Consider the following 24,368-nt stretch of genomic DNA (forward strand, 5'->3'; position numbering starts at 1 on the left):
TGTAAATTTAAAACAAACAAAAACTATAAAAACATAGTAAGTATTAATTGAATGATTTTTTTTTCAAATTACAATTAACATACAACTTCCGAGAAGATTTCTCTGTGAGGGGTACAATGTATGCGAATGTGTGGCATATTGCAAAATCTCAAGTGCTTCAAATAGATTACATTGTTGATACAGTGAAAGATAAGGAGATTGTCAAATCCACTTGTTAATGCACTTCTGTATACCCAATATCTGGTACTCTACATCCAAGACCGATCGATATTGTGGTATATAGGCAAAAAAAAAAAAATCAGGGCAACCAAACAGAGTTTAGAAACGCTCGCTAAGAATTCAAAGATTTGCTAAGTTCCAATACCGTTAGGGCTGATTTTGCATAGCTACATTGTATTCGGCGTAGAAACCTAATCCTCTTGCGAATGACGCCCATTTTTGTGTGGCATGTACCATTAAAAAACGGTAATTAATGTGATCTAGAGAACATTGCTAAATACGCAACAAAATGCGAATTCCAATTTTCCTCCAATCAAAGTCTTGTGATTTTAAGATATGCACGATGGCTTGAAAGGTGGATTCATTTGGTACATAATAAATCACTTGCTTGTCTTTTCAATACAAACATTTAGTGCTTGCTTTTTGTTGTCTAAAGAAACACATTTTTAAAAACAGATACCTGACCTGCATGCATATTACATAATCAAATTTTACAATTATCATTCGTTTGTATTTTGAACGTTATGAATTAACATTAATTTTCAATATTTTAGATGGTTTTTTTTTTAATATTAAATATGAATTCATATTAAAGCAAAATTTGCAAAGTTTATTTTTCTTATTAACCCCCCGGAAGGAAAAATGTCTCTTTAGAAAAAATGATCAACAAAGAAAAAAATGTTAAAAAATGGCGGAATTATCCCACAACGCTGACTAATAAATAGCGGCTAGGATATATTAACAATATACGACATAGTTAAGAATTGAAGGTAAGATTTCCTCATAATTAGTCGGCTAACCTAAAGACAAGAGCAGTCCGATTCTAGCGTGTCACGTCTGTCCACATATATGTCAGTAGGTAATCGTTCGGCCAGACAAAAATACATGCACATGTATAAAATGTGGTAAGCGAGCCATAAACCTGTTGTTTTTTTTTTTAGTAAAAATGGTCGTCTGTCACATGCAATATACATGTGCATTGTTATCTAGGTATATTTCGGTTCGTAACAATTTCTAATGGTGGTAGGGATTACTGGAATATAAAAAGAGATTGGGTTTTTTTCAGTAGAGAACTATAACTATTTCCTCAAAATATGAAAGAGAAAATCCAGTCGCAAATGTATGCATACTGGCATTATAGTTTAATTTAGTTCCTTAGCTAAGGTTATAATGATGAGCAATTTTCATGTTTCTTGGCTTAGGTTATAACGTTGAGCAATTTTCTCGTTCGTCTTTTTTAAAGTAAAATAAAATGATTTTTTTAAATGGCTATACTACATATCTATCAATATAAAAGCAATAGTAATTATTCAATATGAATTTCATATTAAATGTCATGAAACCTCAACACAATTTACAGAACTGGTAATTAAAAATTTTATTCCATGATTTAGGGATTTTATTCTAAATGAGAGATGATTTCAATTAAAAACTCACTTCCATTATTTCTTCGGGAAGGGGAGGGGTTGGATTAAATCATGAACTACATGAACAAAGCCACAACTCATCTTTTGAGGTAATCTGAAAGTATTTTGCCAAAAAAATCCATAATAGTTACGGCCGTAATACTGTTATCAAGGATTTTACCGGATACCGAGGCAGTCTTTAAGTGGATAGTCCATACCATGCTATCTTGAAAAGTTGAGAAATGGGTCAGATATCTTCATTGCGGGATCAATACGCGACGAGAGAAGACAGACTTATTTTCATTACCGCGAGGGGGAAGGTAATTTAAACTACGTTTTGCAAGGTTGGTTGCTTTCACTTAACTTTAAATGTTTGTCTCAAACATAGGTGTCTGTGTATATATATAAATATGTACGATAAATCCACGGGAAAGTTTGTGAACGTGTCTGTGAATTCGGGAGGATGCAAAGGTTGTCATGTGGTGTAAACAATTTTGATTTAAAATAAAATATTCAGGTGTGAGGTTTGATTTCGCGAGGCTAGCTGTTCCTTACGATTTAAGGACTAACCCGAATTTATTAACTAAAGGCCATTCACATAAGAATGAGAAAAGGAAATCGAATGAATGAAAATGATAGTATTGGATACTCGGTGTAGTAGAAAAGCGGAATTGGAAGAGATTTAAGAGAAAAATATTTACCTTTTACAGGTGAGTTTACTATGCTACCTTATCTCTTAAACGCTTTTCAAATACACGGGAAAAATAGGTTTACAAATCACGAAAAGGGCTGGCAAGTACTCTACCAGAGTTTGAGAAGTCGGGCAGATTTGTGATTTAGATCATAAACATAAATATTTACTTGCCTCTGACTTTAACCCTTTCTTGCGTCGTGTTACGTCATCAGACTGAGTATAAACATTGCGTAATATTTCTTACAGTACATAGACATACCCTCTGAAGTAATAACACAAAATATTTGAAAAGCAAATTAAACTTCAAATAGTGCTTAATATGATTTTTTAAGACTGGGTACTGAGGTGCCTAACGTTGTCTTTACCCACCCATCCCCCTTTTTAAGATCCCCACATAATATTTGGAAAAAATGAAACTTCAAATAGTAAGTCGCATATTTTTGTAACTAAAGACTAGACAAGGTACTGTTCGTATAACCCTCCTCTTTTTAAGACCCCCCCCCCCCCCCCCACCTCAACACACACATTCATTCGCACACATACATGCATGTTTAAAAAACTAATTGTTGTCTTTCCATTAACACTTATTTGCATAATTCCTTTTTGAACTTCTTACAGTCGCACATTGACAAATCAAAATGTTTTGATCTTATTAAATGATGCAAAAGAATTTCGAAATTTGTAAAAAAAATCTCTGCAATGTTCACCTCAGCGTTGGTCTTCTCAATAAAAATTTAAGACTATCGTTTTTTAACAGCACGGACTTCTGTATTTCAAAGTGTGATCCCTTCACACGAGAGTAAAATAATTCAATGCAAATATCGGATCAAAATCGTAGAATGTAGAATAGGTATGAAAGATCGGTATTGAAATTATTGCCGTTCCCCTATTAACATGAAAATGATATTTCCCCGACCTGAATAAAGCCATCCCAAATAAAATATGTATTTTCTTTCACTGCATTTACCACCTATTGATAACCGGAATCTATTAAAGGTATTGAATTTCAATAATCTCTTCGGTTTCAGTAGTGTTAAATAAATATTACTTCTTGTCAATACAGCACTGCAAGTATATTTAAACTACGAACTGGGTTATATAGGAGAGCTCTTCACACTAAAATAAGTCCATAGATACATGTGGGCTCTGTCATGGCTTAATTATTTGTCCAGCAATATATAATAATTAATTCTTTACAAAATCCGCCATAGAAAAATTTCCAACCACATGCTGGGAAATCGTGCCGCTTAAATTATGAATAATTTAATATATCGTTGTTGATTTACTACAAGAACAAACATATCTTATCTTTCTTTCTTTTTTTAGATAAAAAACTCCTGTCATCAGTTGAATGTTAATAACCTGTTGTAAAATTCTGAAACCAAAGAGTGTTTAAAAGGTTGAATTTGCATTTAAAGCTTGGAGGAAAAACATCATTAAAAATCACAAAAGTTCCCTCGATTTAAAATGTATTTTTAAAACTCGCTTTTCAGATACTGCTTCGATGCATGGAATAAGTAGATAATATTTTCATTCTATTACTGGTATAAATTAAAACACCGCAAAGAAAAGCTAAAAAAGCGTAATGGCCACCTTGCACCCTTCTATATAAGTTGTAAACTTCTCAACTAGATTATACAAATTCATTTCAAGGCCATAGCATACATGTATATAGACATATATATGTCACGTCTCAAAGTTATATTTGTGCAAATCTATACACATTTATAGATGTCTCCTTAGCTTTTGAAGGGAAAAATTCTTTTTCAAATGATTTTTGGGGCATCTTTTGTTAACCGATATTCGATACCAATACTTAACTGTTCAACGAACTTTTTAAGGCTGAACTAAAATTACACCCAATGCATGTGTTAAATGAAAATCTTTATAACTGTATTATATTACACTTCTAAATTATAAGGTTCTCTCTTTTTTTCTAATAAAAGGCCTTCGTCAGATCATGTCATAATGTAACTGTTTCCGATCAATGTTCTGGGCTAGTTATATAGTTGTCTACAGAATATAAATCCTTTTCATTCAAACTTTGATTCAAGGAGGGTCCCTTTTCATTTGATCTATATCCCTGGGTAATATCGTTTAGATAGCGTCAATTCAAAGACGTCAAAATGTTATGTAAGGTTTGGCAAGTTGATACCCCTGATATTGCCTGTAGAACGTGTAACCTCCATGTAGCTTTTGGTCAATGCGAATTGCATTGATACAGTTATGAATGCAGGTACCCTTTTTTACATTGCCATCGTTAATAAAACATTGGATTCAATAAATTCTTTTAAACATCGCGATACTTAGTCTGTAATTTCTTTTTTTTTTATAATTTTTTTTTTATAATAAGGGTTATTTAAGGTCGAAACCCAAACATAAATGGTACATTTGATCAAATATTCAAATATGAATATGTATTCACTGATTTAAAAAAAAAAACTAACATCGGGATATTATTTTATGTTTTAATATGTCTTATAAAAACGGCTTTAGGTCGACACCAAATGATAAGTGATACAAGGGATCAAAAGTATGTATAATGGTGGTGGGTGAGGGTGGTGGGTGAGGGTGGGGGGGGGGTGCACTAAGCATAGATAAATAAATATATATGAATTGTTCTGTTGGTATGTAATAAGTAAACCGTACAGGTGTATAGAATGAATAGATCGTAACGCAAAGTGCCATCGTTTATCAAGGTCCCCCGTGCATTGAAGGCAATAGTTAAAGGTTAAGCGTAAATATGTACGCTGTGGGTAATGTTTTTGTTTTAGTAGGCCCTTAAAGTGAGAAAGTTCTCATGTGGTGCAGATTCTTATCTGTAAGAACAGGGGTGTTAAAAATAGCATATCGAATTCTATTGATCTGTAATTTGAACCACGCTTTCTTTAGTTCTTTAATGGACTCTTGAAGAGGTAATTTCACGAGGAGATAGAAATTTAGACAATGACAAAATATTTTAGCGGTTTTGAGTCTTTTACATGAGAATACTTTTTTTTTCAATATTGTTCTACTTAAGATGGAGTATTCGATTTAATGGTATGAACATTCTCTTTTTGAAATTTAATCGTTAAGAGTAAGTATATTCAAACAAACTAACATTAGGAGTGGTTTATTTTCAATTTTTCATTATATTTTTCAAACAAAAATGGTCTCCTACTCAAGATCTGGTGTATGTAAAACTCGGGCAGTGGCTGGCACACTGAATTTTTTTTTACCTTAATAAATTCACTGAAATACTAATTTTTTATCAAAGAGACGTGTTTTTTTCTTCTTTTCAGCCTTCTATGTAATGCATAAAGACATTTTCTACTTTTTATACCACAGACACCGATTCATTCTTGTAAGACCAGCGAAATTGCTGACAACATGTAAACTAGATAATTAAAATGTTTTAATACATCAACATATTACATATTTTTATCTTAACACATATATATGGAATAGTTACATATTGATCTGGAATTAACAGAATTTCCTTACCAAAAATTGGTTCGATCTTACTTTCCATGTGTCAAGATATTATAGCACTCTTTGATTTTTATTTGAACAACCTCTCGACAATCTTGTATCTTTTAAAATTATTTTTAGTGCATACTGTCATTGCATTAGATTTTTTTGGGGGGGGGGATTTTTTTTTAAAATTTGTTAACTCGTTAAATTTGATAACTCGTTTCATTTATCACTTGAGTCAACAATCAATCGTAAAGATTTGAAATTGATCGACTCACTCTACCAAATTAGATACCACCATGACTTACCAGACAGAAATGCGTTACCTACTAAGATAAAAACCCGTACAATGTGCATATTGTCAGCGGGGGTTTCGTTAATATCGTTCGAGTCAGATGAGTATGAAATAATTAGAATACCTACAACTAGAAGGGAAAAATTCTTACCTTTAATTGATTGATTGATTGTTTTTTAACGTCCCAGTTAATTTTTTCATTAAAACTACCTCAGATGTCGGCGAAGGCACTCTGCTAAGCAATCTTTATCATGGCAGCGACAAATATGACATTACAGATCTTTTTTTTTTTGAAGTCACTATAATAATTCTATTTAATTCGCTACATACATTATCTGTTACCTTTCAATATGAAGAAAAAGACAATTCATTAATTATTTTTCGTTTGTTTCAGGAACACATTTTCTGTCGTTGGTTTATTGACAGACTATAGAAATATTAACATCAGGACATCAGAAATCTCCAAATAAAGAGATGAGAATACCCTTGATGTTGTTATGTGACAATTCATTGACATCTCATGTTTCACGGAGAACCTAAACCGGACCGTGCTTCATCTGGTTCAAAAATGGTTCATCAACCTGTCCTGGACGGGCGGTTCCGGAACCGGCAAAGCCATAGCAGCGAGAACCGTCATCATGTTTATTCTGACAATGATATGTCGCCCGAAGAAACATCTCCAAATTTCCTTCTTCCATTAACTAAGCGTGACTTTTACACGCGGAAGGATACAGCGCGCAAGAATCTCTTAGGGTACTTGTATACACGACAGCCTCAGCTTCACCGCAGCTATTCGTTCATCGCAGGCGAGAAACCGGTGAACGAACCCGGACTTCCGAAAATCGCCTCGTTCTCGCGAGAAAAGACGAATGCTGATCCAAATAAATCGAAAAGTCGAAGTTTTGATCTGACTCATCATGATGTTCATATTAGTCAATTCAAAGTGAGTCAAGTTCGTGAATTTCTAAAGTCAGGAAGTACAAGATCGAACCATAGTTTGATAAACGATGACGGAAGTCCTGAGAGATCCCGGAGTAATAGTAACAAAATATTCTTTCCGGATATAACGGAAGATGTGAACAACAACGATAAATATGTAAATGATGCATGTTCAAATGAAGATTTATTCGAGAGACCTCAGAAAGGAGAAAAAGTGACAACATTTGTGCCATCTAGGCTTGTCGGAAACGAGGCAAAGCTATTCCCTTCCCGGCATAGACCTTTAACACCAAATCTACTGAAGAAATTGGACAGGTTAAAAATACCTAATCGAATTCGTACGAAGGACTGGATTGATATGTTACCTTCAGATACTAGAGCGTATATTGGAGAATCGCGTATTAATGCACAATATGTACCAGATGACATTAACGATTAACAATTGACCAATTACATTGTATGGACGCTTTATTTATGTTAATTTGTGTTACAGTTAATATAAAGAAATCCGCGAGAAGAGAGAAAAATTATGTATATTGTATAAGAAACACCACTGTTATGGCGTCTATATCATTAAAAAATCAATTTTCATCTCACTAGGAGCTTTACATGCAATTAAAAATTTTCAGCTTTATTCGATTAGCAGAATTGCAAAATGGATTTAAATACCACGTCCTTAACCTATAGGTACATACATGTAGATAAATGATCAATTGGTTTTCGTACAATGGCGAATTATCTGAATTATAGCAGCGAAACATCCAAGTTTTCCGACCGTTTCTAGTGTTTTTCGCGTCTCTTGACGACACGTTCCATTCTGAGTTACAATTTAGTCAAAGGTGCGTAACTCTTGAAAGGATATGTAAAGTACATACTTGAAAAAATCATTTTTAATTTTTACTTTATCAACTGACCAATCCCGGCAAGTGTTTGGTGCTGCATCTTTTTGTTAACTTTATTAATTAAAATTGATTTTTTGGACACTAAAATCAATCTTTTGGAGAGAAAAAAAAACATCGAAGATGGATGTTTTCCGGTACTGCGAAAGTCCCTATTGTTGGAAATTTTTTTCGCACCTTTTTTTTATCCAACAATTTAAATACAGAGTTACAACGATCGATTATAATTTTGTCGTTTCTTTTGAATATTTTATTTATGAAAAACATTTGTTCGATGCTTTATTTCTCTCACATTTAAGATTTCTTTACTTGGAAACCATCTTTTCAATAATCGTAAACTTATTTATTTCTTATTTGTAAATGCTATCCGATAAGATTTAAATTTGTATATTAGTATAAATAATAATAGCAATAAGTTTCAAAGAAATTTATGTTTAATATCTAATTCACTTTTAACATTCTCAGTCATATATTCATAGGGTGCAACAATATTAAATCTCCAAAAAGGGAGACAGAAAAGTTTATATATACAATATACCTTTAAAACAAAGTAGCATCAATTGTCGTGTAAAAAAACACACATAAAACGTATATTAAACCACTGGTTATTTACAAAATATTGAGTTTTTATTTAAAAGGATAAAGTTTGACAAAAATTATTATAATCATTAAATAAACACTGAACAGATGCGGGTAGAAAAAAAGATCGAATTGATTCACAGAAATCTGACATTATTTTTCACGCGATGAAAAAATATACCACAACCTAACGATACAGATTACTGGTAGGGGATTTTTTTTTAATCATTAGAAAATGTATAATGCAAGGTATCTCCTGCTTATAGTATATGTAACAGAAAACTCATTTTTATTTTTAAAATATATAACGCCAGGTGCCTGTACAAGTGCCTGTATACATTGTACATGTACGTGTAATAGAGTGTACTCTTTTAATCTGAAAAAAAATAATTATTCACCAGAAGCTTCTGGCGGCCTTCATGCAATATGGAATACATTGTTGATTTTTTAAAAAAAATGGTGTATGAAGACGTCAAGTGCTTTTGCATTATATCTTACAAAATGTTAGGGTTTCTTTAAAATTGTGCGTTCTGTCACATGGGATATGCAGGATTTGGTGGGTAGGCAGGGTGTATGCCCCCGCTAACATGCGCGGGGTACTGAGGCGGGGGGTACTGAGGGTACCCTGCCGGTTGGTTGTACATGGGAGGCGGAGGGGCGTGGCTGAATCCTTGGGCTCCGGTAGGGTACATCGTCATTGATGTCCCAGAGTACTGGTTCTGTGTGTTGGAATGCACTGTAAAAAAAAATAACACTTAGATGGATTAAAGTATATGTAATGAAATTGAAAATGTACTGGTGGATATAAATTGATGGAAAATTGAAATATTAGAATACGCGTATGATATTGAACGGTAATGTTTAATTTAATACATTAAGGTTAATAACTGTTAATTATTTCTAATTTAAAAGTTTGCATAAGCACTGAAGGCAAATTGTAATTAGAAACAAAAAATATTAATACGATGTTCGTGTAAAACTAGCACTGGTATTACTTTCACACAGATAGATCGTTTAATTTGATACTGATTTTACAGTACAGGTCAAAAGTTTTAAATTTGATCCCATTTAATTAATTTTAAGTGCATGAACTTTTTACCTATAGTGACGCCAGTTGTGTTGGTGTTGAATGGCGCGATTATTGCCCCTCTTGAGCGCTTGTTCTTTTTGACAATACACACCACCACCCCCGCAATAATGGCCACGCATATTATTGCCCCAACTACTGCCCCGGCGATCGTACCACCGCTGTAAAACGGAAGAAATTAAAATGAAATTGTTCAAATAGCTACTTAGTTCAATGGCCGTCTTTTCCTGCTAGTAAACCTAATCTCTTAGAATTTTAAAACAAGATTTTAATCATTTCAAAATTATTGCAAATGATTAAACAGTTCCGGACTGAAAAACAGTAAAATATCGGTAAGCGTTTGCAATAGAACCATTCTAGATAACAGGAGCTTGGACTTTGGGTAGTTGGTGTCAAACTGCAATGTGACGTAGGCCTGTCTATTTCATTGTAGGCCACTCAGCCACTGCTCTTTGAAATCAACAAGATTTGTCTGGCTTTTGAGCTAAGACTACTCAATCGGTGTATATTTCACCTGAAGCCAGCGTCATTTTAACTTGTTTTGACGCAATAAATAGATAGTTACATCCTACTGAAAGTCCAAGGCCTTGTTAAAATGGTTCTATTAAAAAAAAAGAGACACAATAAAAATGACAATATTGTAATTTATCTTTAACTCGATGATTCTTCTTGCAAGGTGGTCATAGCATATAAGGTTTAAAAAAACATATAAGGTAAAAAAGAAATCATCAATTTTGCTTTGATGAAAAAATATCGAAAAACGAAATTTGCAGCTCGGATAGTGTAGACAGAACAGGAAGATAATATGGTACAATATTTCTATTACAAAATTTATTTCCTGAACTGGTTTCAAGATCGTAGCAGCTCCCTAGTCACCACATGTATGATCATGAACGATATGCTAACTTATAGCCATAACAGCATTAATTATTCAGTAGGGCTTGTACGATCTTGATAACCCAAAATATATGACGGTTTCCTGGCTTGTAAAATTGTTGACGTTTTACTTACCAGGAAGTTTACAATCGATAAAAAGTCAAGAAAATGTCACATAATATAATTATTTCGGACTACGGATATTACTGCATCCTTGTTTTTAAAGTGTTAAATAAATGTAAAACCGATATTCATGCACACACTGTCAGATCTTTTGAAAATGTCTTGGACTACGATCTTATAGTTATCTTTCTAATTTTCAGTTAATGGTTTTGAATAGGTTAAAAAAAACTAATTATAAGATATAATTCTAATGTGATGTTTATAGATGCATTTAAACAAGATATAAATTTCATACTAGGAAAGATAACTCGTGCGCTTATCATGCAACTACGTGGCCTTTCCGACCAGCGGAAGACAACTTAGATGTCATTTCTATTATTTCTTATTTGACTGTTGAGACATAAATTAAATGGTATTTCTAATGTATAGTGGGTTTTCATTAAAAGATTTTGTTAAATGAATTTGGTTTGTTTTTATTAGAAAACAGAGCACAAGCCGACTCTATATTACACATGAAGTATTAATATTGAAGTTTTAAAAAAGTTACTCTTATTTGGTGCGTAAATAAATATATTTTGAGTGGAAGAGTTTTGAAAATCGATGAGAATTAATATTAAAGTAAATTGAGGGCAATCTATAATTTTTTAACAACAAGGTTAACTGTATCAATAACTTAGTATATCGATGCAGACTGAAATACATATATGTACATGTAAACTAGAGAAGAACATGGCATTTAAACTTCGCCGAACTGATACTGGGGAGGGGGAGGGGGGTGGGATGGGGATTTTGTATAATATTTTAACATAAGATGCAGTTTATTATATATATATTTTTTTTTATTTTTTTTTTGGGGGGGGGGGTTTCGACATATGCCGAAAAGACCCGGAAAGTTGCGTTTGTCTCATGTCTATAAATACCTTGTTCTGTAGCAACAGTAACGGTTATAGTATGTTCCACAGCAGGAGGAATAACAATATTTACTACCCCTAACGCCGAAGTAGTTCCTGAAATAGCATATTTCTCCAGCAAGGATATCTGAAAGCATACAAAAGTAGACAATACAGAATTTTACTAACTGTGTGAGTATTCGTTGATGTATCCGCCAGGAACAAATGAATAAAAACAATGAGACGATCTTACTGTTTAAACGAAGAAATGTCAATGTAAAAAAAAATTGATATACTTTAGATGTAAGGCTTCATGAAAAAAAAATGTAAAGGAAAAATCCACATACATGTGTCTAAGCCTTGAAATTTGGATATTTTGCTATATCTTTATAAAGAGCTCTCCTGCTTAAGGAGATTAATTTAGTCTAAAAATTGGGAAAACAATCAACCCCTCTTAAAAATGTGAATATTGATCACATCTTCAACACAAAATACATGCATACATATAGAACATGCATTCTGAGAGTATTGCATAAGCAATACACGTCCCCTACCGGTTTGTGGAAATTGTGAAAACAATGCACTGTTATGCAGAATGTCGAACCCGAACATTAAAAAGTTGGAATATAAAAAATTAATTTTCTCGAAATATGTCAACCAGACGCTACAAAAGTGTAAACTTGATCTGTAGTTTGACATCATTTTGAAGCTGTTCAGCAAATTTCATATTATTCCTCAAACGCATAAAGAAAAAAAAGTGTGGAAAACTGAAGTGGCACGGACATACGGACGGACTGACGGACGCAGAGGAAAGCTATAGTCCCCTCCGGTGAAAACTGGTAGGGGACTAATAAATAGAACAACTCCCTAACCCTAAACACAAACTAACGCGGAAAAACTACCAGCTTCTTGGCGTTTCCCCTCCCCTTAAAAAATAAATAAATAAATAATACACTATCCGTGAGAAATCGAGAATAAAGGGATGTCACGGTACACATACTGATTGTGAGCTTAAGGACATCCTAGAAAATAATTTTTTTTAAACAATTTATAAAACGTTCCATGGCTCATTTATTCGTAGAAATAAACGGGTTTTTTTTCTTCGAATTTTGATTTCCGCTACCATATGTCATATTGTTGTCATGGACGCAACACAAGCATCCGCGTTTTGCTTACGGATAAAAAAAATCAATGAAGGGTAAATAGAGAACTGGGGAATTATTGGGTGCTAACAATAAAAATAACATACTTGAAGTACCTATATATATAAAAGACGTCTCACAAAAAGAAAAAAAAATAATCACAGAAGAAAGCAAAACTTACAAGACACTAGGGTCGACAGAAGCAGTATCAAGAGATTATCCATTTTCAGCTCTAAATCCTGTTCCGGAACACATTAATAATTTACGTTCCAGCTTTGCCGTGGTTCGTGACGTTTTAGGTTCATACACATGAAGATCGACTATTGATTGCCTAGAGATCTATACTTACCTTTGATAGAGTTCCAGTGCTACAGAGCCAATATTGCCGTGTGTAATTTACCTGGTTGAACAAACATGGGAGATCGAATTGTCTAATATAGTTTAACGAAATCAATCAATTTCAGTATTGTTTTTGTAAACAGGAAGCAAGAGATTTCTGACTTTGATATCAAAACAGATATATATCTGACTGGAAAACACATAAATAACACTGTGCCGGATAATTATGCCAGTGCCAAGGTGGCATTTTTGCACCCGCTTAAGCTGCATATATCGAAAAATTCAAATATGCCATACGATAAACCATTGCTTAAATTGTTAACAACCACCTCTGTTGTCATTGTATCTCACCTGTCAGGTGAGATATTTACCTTTCAAAAATAAATTCCTATAGGAAAATAATTTTTCCCATAGGAAAAACGATATTCCTATAGGTAATTTGAAATTTCCTATCGGAATACAAGAACTTCCTATAGGAATTTCAATACCGATAGGATTTAATAAAAACCGATAGGAAAACTTAATTTCCTATAGGAAAACTACATGCCTGAATCAAATTCCTACAGGAAATACCATTCTCCTATAAGACATATAATTCCTATAGGACTTTTAAAAAATCCTATAGGATTGTCAATATTTCCTGTAGGAGGATCAATTCTCCTATGGGCATTATCATTTTCCGATGGGATATTAATTTTTAAAGGTAAATATCTCACCTGTCAGGTGAAACATACTAAAAACAAAAGTGGTTATATACTCTCTAGACAATGGTCTATCATTTGGTATACAAAGATTTTTCCGAAAATGCATCTTAAGCGGGTGCAAAAATGCCACCTTTGCACTGGCATAATTATCCGGCACAGTGTTATATATTATCAAAACCGATTTGGTTTGACTTTTCCTATAGCGTCACGATCATTTCTGTCAGCTACGTCATGCATAAATTATACACGCCGCCGTTGTGAAAACTTTATGATTGGTTGAGTTAGGCGGAGTTATCAGTACATGCTTATGCAATGCCAGAGCTGAAGGATTTCTCAGAACAGTTTATTTCCCCCCAATATTATTCATTCAAAATCGACTATCCCCTATGTTTAAATTCTGCGCAAAACTCTCTCTCTCTCTCTCTCTCTCTCTCTCTCTCTCTCTCTCTCTCTGTAAACGGGCGTTAAACCATAGCCTCAACTCAAGCTACGGTCCAGAGTACGGCGTTATAAAAAATATAATATTTAGAAGTTGCATGTGCTAAGCGTTCAATTCATGTAAATACCGTAAATGTGTTATATGCACATGTATTACCTACTAACTTGCCAGTCGAAGTGATAGATATGAATTCCTCGATTTCTACACCTTTCGATCGGCAATCGACAGTCAATAAAAGAATTGAACGATGGTGTGAAAGAACGAGACGGAAGTGGAGAGTGCAAGGGGGTTTGTACATGTGCGTCTTCATTAGACAAGTGTCCGATTCGTTTCTCTTCTGTTGCCCTATCACTTTCGGTGTAATATATATACACTAAAATATCCACAAACCATTTACTGCAGATTTCTTTATTTTACCTGTCTCTGAACCGCCGATCACCAGCTCCATACATGAACAATGGTTTGTTTACATACATAAAAAATACAGTTCTTGATCCGCCTTCCGAGTACGGAAGAAGGTTGTTTAATAGGAGAAAGTTTGGGGCAAGTAAAACACAATTATTAACAGTAGTAAACTAAATGAAGAATTATTATTTTTTTCAAATAGCGTTATTTTTATATGCGGCAAATTGCCGTAAAGTTTTTTTGTACATGTAAGTATTGTATGCACTGTAGCTTTATATTTTTTAACCCAAAATTTATACATAGAGCTACAGCTATATATGTTATGTACCGTATGTATTGTTTTATCACAAGTGTACACTTTCGAAAAAAGAGCCCAATTTCGACAGTCACGAGTACCCATGTGAATTTTTCATTCTCAGATATGTTGTTGTTCTGTCCATGAATAATTTAGTCTTAGTTAACCAGCAGCCAATCAGCGGTAAGCTGAATCCACCAATAGGGTATTGTTTATGTATGACGTAGCTGAAAGAGTTGAACGCGACGCGATCGGTAAAGTCAAACCAAATCGGTTTTAGTACATGTACATGTATATTGTATATGGGTCAAAAATTGTACGAAAAAAAAAGCTGCCGAGTTAACCTAGATCTACAAATTTTTGAACGGCACATTAAACAAAAATCTGAATGTGCTTAAATGAACGAAGATGTCAATATTTTATGTGAATATTGTTTGATTTCTTAAAGATAATTCAGTATTGGAAATCTGCGACGTTCAATTTCCTGTGAATACACTTAGATAATTCATGCACCAGGAGCACACATATAAACGCTTCACGTGTTTTGAGTATATAAATGAAACTTTCAATACTACACTGAATGTAAATATAGTGACCTAAAGTTTTCGAGAGAAAAAAAGAAAACTTTTGTTTGGCGCAGAGAATGAATCAGCAAATGAAAAGTTGGAAGTCTTTTATGTCCTTTAAATGATATTAAGATTTTTTTAAGAAAGGGGTTTGCCGCTTTGCTCGCAACCTCTTTTATATTTGCTTAATTTTTACTTAAATTGATTTAACGTTTACATGACAAAACATCGTAGTTTCGACAGGTTCTGTAATTGCCATATAATATTGATTGCATACGTGTAGTTTTTCTCAAATAAACCATTCCATGAAAAATTACACACCCGTCTTATTTTATTATACATTGTAAAATGAATACATTTTATATCAATTTTCTTTTCTTTTTATTTTGGCTCCATTGTCATATTTTACAATATACATGTACATGAATTAAGGATATCTACATATAATCGACATTAGTTAGTGTTTCGTTGATGCTGTTGTTTTATCCACTAGTATCTAATGAATACCAAAGACCACCGACGATTTGTCATCGCCAGCGAACACAACATACAAATCTTTCAAGTCATCGACCATGCTTTCATGTGTTTTGATGCCGGCTATTTGCCCTACGCCTGGTAGATCTTCAACGGTTGGCACGGCCCATTCTACTGTGTCACCTTTCATCTGAATCACGTAGTTCTTGTTGTCTGATCGATCGCCACCAAACGATTTCAAAAGAGAGTGAAACGCAGTAGATGGCCCGTTGACAAGAGTAACAGCAAACACAAGATGGTCCTCATCATTCTTGTCTGATCTGGTGATCATTAGATCTGAAGTTACAACCGCTTTAGCTTGTAACAGCTGAGAAACATTCAAACTTTTCAATATGTTTCCAGAAGATGGAGATATTTCAAGAATGGTTTTCTTCTTGGCATCGACGGCCCATACAGATGAAGCTCCATCGATATCTACACCCAATTCTCGATTTTTATCAGTTTTCCACAAAGGACCAAATTCCTTCCACGGCCCATCCGTTCGGTCTTCCTGCTGTTGGCCATTACTGCCCACCTCATACGTCGCCATGGAAGACAGAGCATAATTTTTCTTGAAGAGAATTTCGGGTTTAGATGTTGTCTGGTTGTCTTTGATGGCCCAGAACTTGGTTCCAACAACGCCATTTGCATCAGCGGGAGCCGGAAGACTGACGTAAACAGTGTCTGTGTCGGGGTTAACCATTACGCGGGGAGGAACGACAGGGGAGGCGGTGTCTTCTTCAGGGTCTTGGTCGAAAAATACCACGTTACCACGATTGTTAAATTTTCTTGGAGTTGGAGCTTCCATTTCAAAGTTGATAACCCAGGATATATGAAGCCTATCGACCATTCTTGGAATTATGTCAACTGCGTAAAGACGTTGCATTCCTAGGTTACCGGGTTCCTGAGCAATAATTTAATGCAAATACATGTAATTATAAATACAGCTAGGAAGTTGAATATGGCGAAAATTTTTAAATTGAAAGTAAAACTATTGAAAGTATCAGTAAGGCCTTTTAAGAATAGGTACTTTTTGCCCTTCTGGAATAAACTGGGTCAGAATGTAAGCTCGTCGACCGGAAATGACAGGTGTCGATATTGGATGGAATGTTCCATTTACTTGCTGAAGTTCTCCAGGTAGTGGAATTTGCGCATGCGGGACACCATCTATCAAGGAAAAAAATCAGAGAACGATTTAAAAAACAATTCTTGTTTAAAAAAGTATACTTTTGTTAATGTAACTTTCTTTATCATGTCTCAATTTTTTCTTAATGCGAAATTTTAAAAATTACCTGGAAAATAGCTGATGATGTAACCATTCTTAGACACAAACATAAAAATACTATCTTCTGTTATCGATAAACTGGAATGGAATGAAAGTTTAATTCTTATTTTTCAGGGAAGGAAAGATTGAAAATACAAAAAAGATGTTTCATGCGTAATAATCTATTCAATTACATTATATAGATTAATCATCCATGATATCTTAAATACCATCTACTCATTAATGAACTTGTTTAGCAAATAAACCTGAATATTGGATACACCCAGTCACTCATGTGGATAACTGGCTTCAGCGACCCGTCGTCCATGTACATTAACAGACTGTGGCCGTCTGACCCTATGACGTCACCATATATATCCATAATGGGTAGTACGGGAAACCTTAGAATGGCGTCTCTCCACATCAAGTTACCGGAAGCTACATCGATACTGATGTAGCCACTGTAAAACAAAGGAGGCCTTTAGGATTCAACAAAATGAAAGCGTTCATTATTTAGCCTGTACAATTATTTTGAGTTCATCTTCTCTAATTTGGACCACAAAGCGCTGAAAAGGCAAAATACAAAATAAGACAACAACATACACTTCATACACAAAGGTACTACTTACACTTCTCTAGGTCCATTGGATTGACAAACGATATTGTTCGCGTTACCAACACAACCAAGAGCGCCAGGAACTGGGCCCAGGAAGACAGACGATTTCCAGGCTAGACTGCCATTAGTGGGCGGTTGTAAGCTGAATGAAAACGTCCCTGACGGGCGGCACCCATAGGACGGACAGCCATCAATGATCCCCTGGCCGGAAACTGGGATGCACACCAGTGCCCCCAAAATTGCAAGGGGTGTTATCAATTCAGAGGCCATTGTTGATTGTGTCCTTAGTCGTATAAGTTATACTGGTCTGTATGTATGATAATAATAGTATACCCGGGTTATCTCGAGATATCGTTATCAATTACTTTATTGCTTGTCTTATGAAGGAAAATTAATGATGATCAAAAAAGTTAAGAAAAATGTCAGAGGTAACTGAAGTTTGTATCAAAATAAATAATATTTTTCTTATTTATGTTTTTTGCTTCATATTGAATAATCTTTTTTGATTATACATGTAGTTTTGCAACGGTTTCGATTAAGCGACAAACGTTCGCAAAGCAAATATAAACTAAAACTCATATTTCCTTAACTCTATCTAATGGATTGCAATAAAACCGTACTGCAATTCGCATGAACATTATATTATGAAAACTAAACTTCAATTATTTCCTTTAAGTGGGGTACTGATAACGACTAAGATATCTTTATAACCCTTTGGCCGACCAGGTCTCGGTCGGAAGCTACATGTAGTATCCCTTCCGTCATGGCGGACAGCGCAATGTCCTCCATTTTGGTCCTCGTCTCATTATTCTGTGCTAGACAAGCACATGCTGCATCAGTGGACAGTTGTCCTATGTACGGATGCCGTCCCTCGGGGACCTTCTCCTACGTTTTGGGTGTGACTTCTAAAGTCTCACTAACCTGGTCGAAGAGTTATATACAAGGACCATTGACCAATTCCCTGGGATGTACAGCAAACGCTGTCAACGTTGTTTGTCAAGCCAACGGATTGCGGAATGAGTATAAAAATCGTTTCTTTCATTTTTTTCAAAATTTTAATGAAGACGTTTATTTCATATTCATAAGTAAGACTACAGTAATAATTATGAATAAAACGTAAAAAAAAAACAACCCACCAATTCTGCTAAATTGTGTTTTCTGCAACGAATAAGAAACCAAAGTAAATGTTTTATGTTTACATAACTGAATCAATTACAGCATGCTTTGAATATTGATATATGTTTGTTATCTACATGTACCTATCTTAAGAAATGTTGATATATCTGCATTTATTGACATATCTCGTTATGTATATTGACTTTCCAGGGGCTATGTGACCTTGTTTCCGGACAATGGTACAGCTGCCTGGTACGGAGACGTTCTGAGGAGACCTACGTTACCCATTATGGACATCTATGGTGACGTCATCGGAACTGATGGACACAACCTTGTGATGTTCGACACAAACGGGAAAATTGTGAAGCCACAAATTAATCTAGGAGAAAACCTATACCCAACGTACAGGTAACCTACGATGATATCTTGAGAATCTTTATTGTTATTTTCAAACTTTACATGTATGTTAGTTAACCACTTATATACGATAATCAAAATTATGATTTTAACATTTCTATGAAAAATGTCGATAATAATTTACATAAAAAAAGGTTCGGTTGGGATTTCAGCTAAATAGAACCATTTAAACAAGAGCTTAGACTTTGGATAGTTGTATTAAACAGCAATGTGACGTAGGCCTGTCTATTTCATTGTCAGCCACTCAGCTATGGCTCTCTGAAATCAACAAGATTTGTCTTGCTTTTGAGCTAAGACTACGCAATCGGTGCATGTTTCGCTTGAAACCGCGTCATTTTTAACTTGTTTTGACGCAATAAATAGATATCTACGTCCTACTGAAAGTCCAAGGTCTTGTTAAAATGGTTCTAATACCCTTTTTTAGTCTTTTATTAAAATTAAATATTTATAACGTTTCAATATTAACCTTGCTGAACGAAGCTCACATTTTTATTCATAGCTTGACGTTGTCAGAGGAAAACGGTATCATCGCCATTGTTTCACGCCAAGGATTTTTGATTACGAAAGAATCAAGTAAATTATATTTCACCTTTTTCATATATTTTACAATGAAATCTTTGTTATGCATGACTAGAACACCTGTTCTGTTTATGAACGCGAAAACACATTAGGAGTGAAGATTTTTCTGAAGGAAAAAAAATTATATATTAGGATTTTCGTGAAAAAACACGTAATCAATGGAATGACATTACTTCTTCATTTCCAAAAGTGTAATTACAACATGTTTAAACGCACGTTTTGCACCGTGTTTTCTAGTGTGTCCCAGTTGTGGAAATAAACTAACAAACAGTGAAAGAATTTTTTTAATTACAAATTTATAAAACACACAAAAGAGAACGTAATGATGTAATTATTAGTAAACAAAAACTCAGTTGATCTAGTCAGCAAGCATTCAAAAACGTTATTGGAAAATTGTAATTGACTAGTCTGCTTGCAGGTTTTGATCAATGCAATAAACTAATATGCTTTAAATTAGTTTCTTAACTTGACATTGAAATCTTTTGATCATAATGACATAACGATCTTTGATGTAGACGGTGTGCCCCATGCTGCCATTCAGTTTCGAGCAGAGGAACAGAGAAGCAACGGGACGTTTCTACCGGTGGCGCCCCCTGTCGTGTCCGGACATAGAATTTACATCCTTACGGAGTTCCGCCCCGATTATGATACTCAACAGGTAATTAATTATCATCTACACTGAGCGCGTAAAATCACCCCTTCCCAGAAACTTAAACAACAACTCAGTACTTCAGTATATATATATAAAACTATGATTTTTACCTTCCCAAAACATTATTTTTTTTTTTAGATTTGCTTAATTAATCTACCTCAAATTCTTTCGCAGATTTGATACATACCTATCTATATTTTTAAATGAGACATTTGTTTTACAATTTTAAAATATGCATCTATTGAATTATTTCATTTTTTAAGCCAAATATTCTCGGAATGCAGCGACTGTTTGCAATTGACATGAAGAACGTAATGGCAGGGCGTCTGGAGATCGCCTGGATCTACAACTTCGAACGACTTAACAACGAAGAAGTTCCTAACTCTCGTAAAACACACCAAGAAGTGAGCAGTATGTTCGAAGAAAACCGCATAGATTCCACATTTGGCCCGGCACCTCAAATCATGGTGAACACCGACACAAACATGGTATACGTGAATTTACCGCCACCAGAGGGCGCCACAAACGCGCCACATCTCCTGTGGGGGTTCAAGGACGAAGTGAATGGAACAACTCCAGACCTAATTTTCAAAATTCCACAGTCCCTATCAAATTTTGCCACGTTTGAATCCAACAGTTTTTCCATGGAAGCCAATAAGCGGAAGACAACAAATTTGAACAAATCGTTTAAGTTCAGTAAGATACCTGGAGAGCCCTCGATATGGGGCGTTTCAAATAACAAGAAACAAATCCTCAAGCTCAGTCCAGACGACGGAACCGTCGTTGAGCAAATAAATCTCGACTCCGTTCTCAATATGACGTCATCAACTGTGACGTCTAAACTAATGGTTGCAAGAAGTTCTGAAGGCCCTCAGGATATTCTTATATTTGGTGTTCAAGCTTCCTCATCTCACACCGACTATACGGGCAATGAGACGAGCAACAACAGCGAAATGACCACAACCCAGAATTATGTTGTTTGTCTTATTGAGAATACTGTTAATTGGGTCATGAAGACGCCAAACAACAGAGAGGTTAAAGGTCAAATTGCCGGAATTAGACGATCATCGGTCAATAACGGCGATATGTTGGTGGTTTATACTAGCGATTCTGAGGGATCGGAGATTTTTGCACTAACATTCGAATAAATTTATCATCTCATACATGTATATATAGAATTGTTGGTTTGATTGGTAAAGAAGTTTAAAACGGGTTCGCACGAAGAGAAAAGGTATTACATAAGTGTCTCTATTTTACCAAATGTATGTTACCTCAGTGGGTCATGGCTATCATATCTAACGCTCCCTTCCCTTTAAGATTTTCTAAGCATCAAACTTGCAAAAATATTAAGACTTGTTTTAGTAAAGAAATATCATACATGTATCCAAAATTTAAGGTAAATCATAAATCATAAAACCAATTTGAAACAACTTTGGTATACAATAGCAAAGAAAGATTCTTGAACGTTGTATGTGGGCAATATAACCATCACGATGATAAATCGGTAAGTATTGGTGAATTTTCACAGCGTCTATAAAAAACTGACAACTGTACTCATTTCATTTAAACTCTAGATCTATGCATAAATGTATCCTCATGATCTCCTCGAGTCCCACAATCCGACTCTCAGCCTCAAAATATTTTTACATCATAAAAAGTTATTTGGCTGTTTAACCTTTTAAATGATATTAAATTTAAAAAAAAATGATGGAACTTCTGATGCAAGTTGACATCATTTAAAACAAAAAAGGTTGTACTGGTGCTTCGGTGGCTCCACCTCTTTACTTATATTTAGTAGATCTCCATAGAACCACTAAAAAAACAAGCATCTTGTTAAACAACTGTTCATGATCGTAAAATTAACAATAGAAAACGGATGTTGTAAAAGGCAGTTTTGTGGTACGAAAAAAAAATCCGGATAATTTAGAGTTATATGACATGTCTGAGGATCTGAGATTGTTAAAGTGAGGATCATTATACATACAGATCCTTATTATTGTTTCTAAAATAACTTGAAAAATGACTGCAATTGGAGAGAGAGAGAGAGAGAGAGAGAGAGAGAGAGAGAGAGAGAGAGAGAGAGAGAGAGAGAGAGAGAGAGAATTGGGCTTTTTTAGATCCTAGATTTTGATACAATGATCAACATTTTTATCTTTAATGGGGTTTTTTTTATAAATCGATGATACGTTTAAGAATATTAAAGAATCTCTTTTTTTCATCCACTACCTTATTACTTACCTAGATACTTCGGAAAGTCTTGAAAATAAAATCGTTTTCTTTTCCGAGCCCTTAGATAATGTGTGTTCAGTTTCTAACAATTTCCATCTGACACATCTTCACTGGTGTTGATATAAATAACTTATTTGTCCGAACAAATATCTAATTCGTCCGAACAAATAAGATTTTTTAATTTTTTCTGACCCTTCAACGCCGCCGTATGATTATGTACAGTACGATTGTGAATGTTTATTTTACCTCTACTCACGCATACAGTCTAAATTGTGTTTATGTGTGTAATATTCTCTATGTTGTAAATGTTATTTATATGTACATGTTATTTATGTAGCAAATTCCTTCAAAATAAACAAATTAATAAATATATACTATGAATTAATATATGATAAACAAATTTATAAATAAATGATCACTTTGTTGTATATAGAAAAACAAAATTAGATTATGTTTCTGTTTGGGCGCTCCGTTTAGAATATACTAAATATATAGTACAATATGTACCATGCAGGGAAATTGTAAATTGTATTATATTATTTATTGGTCAACAGCTCTACAGCTCATAGACATACATGTATACATGACAATTTTTATACACATGTTAATATAAGTATAAACGTTATGAATGAAGTTTTCTGAAAACAAAAGCATTCTAAATATTTTTACCTAAATTGCACACATTCTTTACATTTTGTGTTGACAATATTTGAATTAATTTAAAGACAGAGGGTTAAATATAGTAAAATTAATAATTTTGTTGTACGTCATGGTTCACTATTGACTGACCAGATGTCTGTCAAATTCTCTGAAGAGACTCATTTCTACATCAATATTTCCATGTTTCAGGGATATTCATTCACTTAGCTACATGCAACTTACTTTTTACAGTTGAATTGTATTGGTAGGTTTTCATGTCTTGATTAAGTTACACGTATTTCATGTAATTAAATTTTGGTAAGTTTTAAACTCTTAACACCTAAGTAATGAAAATGCTTTTTATGGCATTTCATGAAGGTATGGAGATATACTGTACGAGATGGCGTACATCTATCGGACATATGAAACTCAAAAAAAAGCTTATTACCTGAAATTTTTTTGTAAAGGTCCCGGATTTTTCTCAAAAACGCTTTTGATTTTTCGTATTTAAAGTGTTATTATTTTTCTCTCTGAGGGAACCATGTTTTAAAGCAAATAAAGATGTTGAATAAAGGAAGACAGCTACCACTCCCATCATCACCATCGCCGACGTCGTCGTCATCATCATCATCATCGTCACGACATCAGCAGTTTAACATCAAAGTCTTGCGACATGTACCTTTATCTTTTGTAAGTATGTATTAACGTTTTAAAAAATAAATATATATTTGATTAACCTACATCTGTACACCATGTCCCGGGCTCCTTTTCCTGTCACATTCTGTCAAAATTCTTAATAAACGTGTTAGTGAAGAACGTATGTACAATGTAACGCAAATAATCCTAGATTTGTTTGCTTGACGTGTCTTTATTTTTACACGGAGTAATTGACAAAAATAAAAACCATTTTTCTACAGGGAGTTCGTTAGCCTAAGGATCCTTTCGATCCCTTTGCTCAGTTTTTCAACATAATTATCCGGGTACCTCCATGTC

General features: G+C 34.3%; 4 protein-coding genes across 7 annotated transcripts; 2 read left to right on the plus strand and 2 right to left on the minus strand.

The window, feature by feature from the left end:
- Positions 1–1,843: 1,843 nt before the first annotated feature.
- Positions 1,844–8,792, plus strand: LOC109619214 (uncharacterized). 4 transcript variants are annotated; one of them, XM_066068510.1, is made up of 3 exons: positions 1,855–1,969; positions 2,189–2,335; positions 6,462–8,792. In XM_066068510.1, exon 3 carries the CDS (start codon positions 6,588–6,590, stop codon positions 7,443–7,445), a length of 858 nt encoding a protein of 285 aa, XP_065924582.1. In that variant the 5' UTR covers positions 1,855–1,969; positions 2,189–2,335; positions 6,462–6,587; the 3' UTR covers positions 7,446–8,792. The 4 variants fall into 4 exon arrangements, with proteins under 4 accessions (XP_019924353.3, XP_065924583.1, XP_065924582.1 ...); XM_020068794.3 differs by lacking the exon at positions 2,189–2,335 and having other exon boundaries at positions 1,844–1,969; XM_066068511.1 differs by lacking the exon at positions 2,189–2,335 and having other exon boundaries at positions 1,848–1,945.
- Positions 8,793–9,003: 211 nt separating this feature from the next.
- LOC117690268 (cysteine and tyrosine-rich protein 1) lies at positions 9,004–13,066 on the minus strand. Its single transcript, XM_034473877.2, has 4 exons — positions 12,784–13,066; positions 11,491–11,608; positions 9,584–9,732; positions 9,004–9,220 (listed from the first exon to the last, which is right to left on the minus strand). Exons 1-4 carry the CDS (start codon positions 12,824–12,826, stop codon positions 9,018–9,020), a joined length of 513 nt encoding a protein of 170 aa, XP_034329768.2. The 5' UTR covers positions 12,827–13,066; the 3' UTR covers positions 9,004–9,017.
- Positions 13,067–15,659: 2,593 nt separating this feature from the next.
- On the minus strand, positions 15,660–18,244 carry LOC105331936 (uncharacterized). The gene is made up of 5 exons (XM_034473873.2): positions 17,757–18,244; positions 17,394–17,588; positions 17,156–17,226; positions 16,894–17,030; positions 15,660–16,767 (listed from the first exon to the last, which is right to left on the minus strand). The coding sequence occupies exons 1-5, from the start codon at positions 18,011–18,013 to the stop codon at positions 15,847–15,849; spliced, it is 1,581 nt and encodes a 526-aa protein (XP_034329764.2). The 5' UTR covers positions 18,014–18,244; the 3' UTR covers positions 15,660–15,846.
- A 203-nt stretch (positions 18,245–18,447) lies between these two features.
- On the plus strand, positions 18,448–21,670 carry LOC105331935 (uncharacterized). The gene is made up of 5 exons (XM_011434330.4): positions 18,448–18,763; positions 19,070–19,267; positions 19,776–19,849; positions 20,371–20,513; positions 20,771–21,670. Exons 1-5 carry the CDS (start codon positions 18,507–18,509, stop codon positions 21,653–21,655), a joined length of 1,557 nt encoding a protein of 518 aa, XP_011432632.3. The 5' UTR covers positions 18,448–18,506; the 3' UTR covers positions 21,656–21,670.
- The last annotated feature ends 2,698 nt before the right edge of the window (positions 21,671–24,368 follow it).

This window comes from Magallana gigas, chromosome 8 (genome assembly GCF_963853765.1).
Source record: "Magallana gigas chromosome 8, xbMagGiga1.1, whole genome shotgun sequence".
NCBI lineage: Eukaryota > Metazoa > Mollusca > Bivalvia > Ostreida > Ostreidae > Magallana > Magallana gigas.

What these genes read in the sequence shown, in the direction of transcription:
- LOC105331935 (XM_011434330.4), top strand. Translation starts at nt 18,507, where the DNA reads ATGGCGGACAGCGCAATGTCCTCCATTTTGGTCCTCGTCTCATTATTC. An exon ending in GCCAACGGATTGCGGAATGA is followed by an intron (nt 18,764 to 19,069) that starts GTATAAAAATCG and finishes TTGACTTTCCAG; the next exon opens with GGGCTATGTGACCTTGTTTC. An exon ending in AACCTATACCCAACGTACAG is followed by an intron (nt 19,268 to 19,775) that starts GTAACCTACGAT and finishes TTTTATTCATAG; the next exon opens with CTTGACGTTGTCAGAGGAAA.
- LOC117690268 (XM_034473877.2), bottom strand. Translation starts at nt 12,826, where the DNA reads ATGGATAATCTCTTGATACTGCTTCTGTCGACCCTAGTGTCTT. An exon ending in TCTGTCGACCCTAGTGTCTT is followed by an intron (nt 11,609 to 12,783) that starts GTAAGTTTTGCT and finishes GTATGCTTTCAG; the next exon opens with ATATCCTTGCTGGAGAAATA. An exon ending in TACTGTTGCTACAGAACAAG is followed by an intron (nt 9,733 to 11,490) that starts GTATTTATAGAC and finishes TCCGTTTTACAG; the next exon opens with CGGTGGTACGATCGCCGGGG.
- LOC109619214 (XM_020068794.3), top strand. Translation starts at nt 6,588, where the DNA reads ATGTTTCACGGAGAACCTAAACCGGACCGTGCTTCATCTGGTTCAAAA.
- LOC105331936 (XM_034473873.2), bottom strand. Translation starts at nt 18,013, where the DNA reads ATGGCCTCTGAATTGATAACACCCCTTGCAATTTTGGGGGCACTGGTG. An exon ending in TCCAATGGACCTAGAGAAGT is followed by an intron (nt 17,589 to 17,756) that starts GTAAGTAGTACC and finishes TTTGTTTTACAG; the next exon opens with TGGCTACATCAGTATCGATG. An exon ending in TTATTCCAGAAGGGCAAAAA is followed by an intron (nt 16,768 to 16,893) that starts GTACCTATTCTT and finishes ATTATTGCTCAG; the next exon opens with GAACCCGGTAACCTAGGAAT.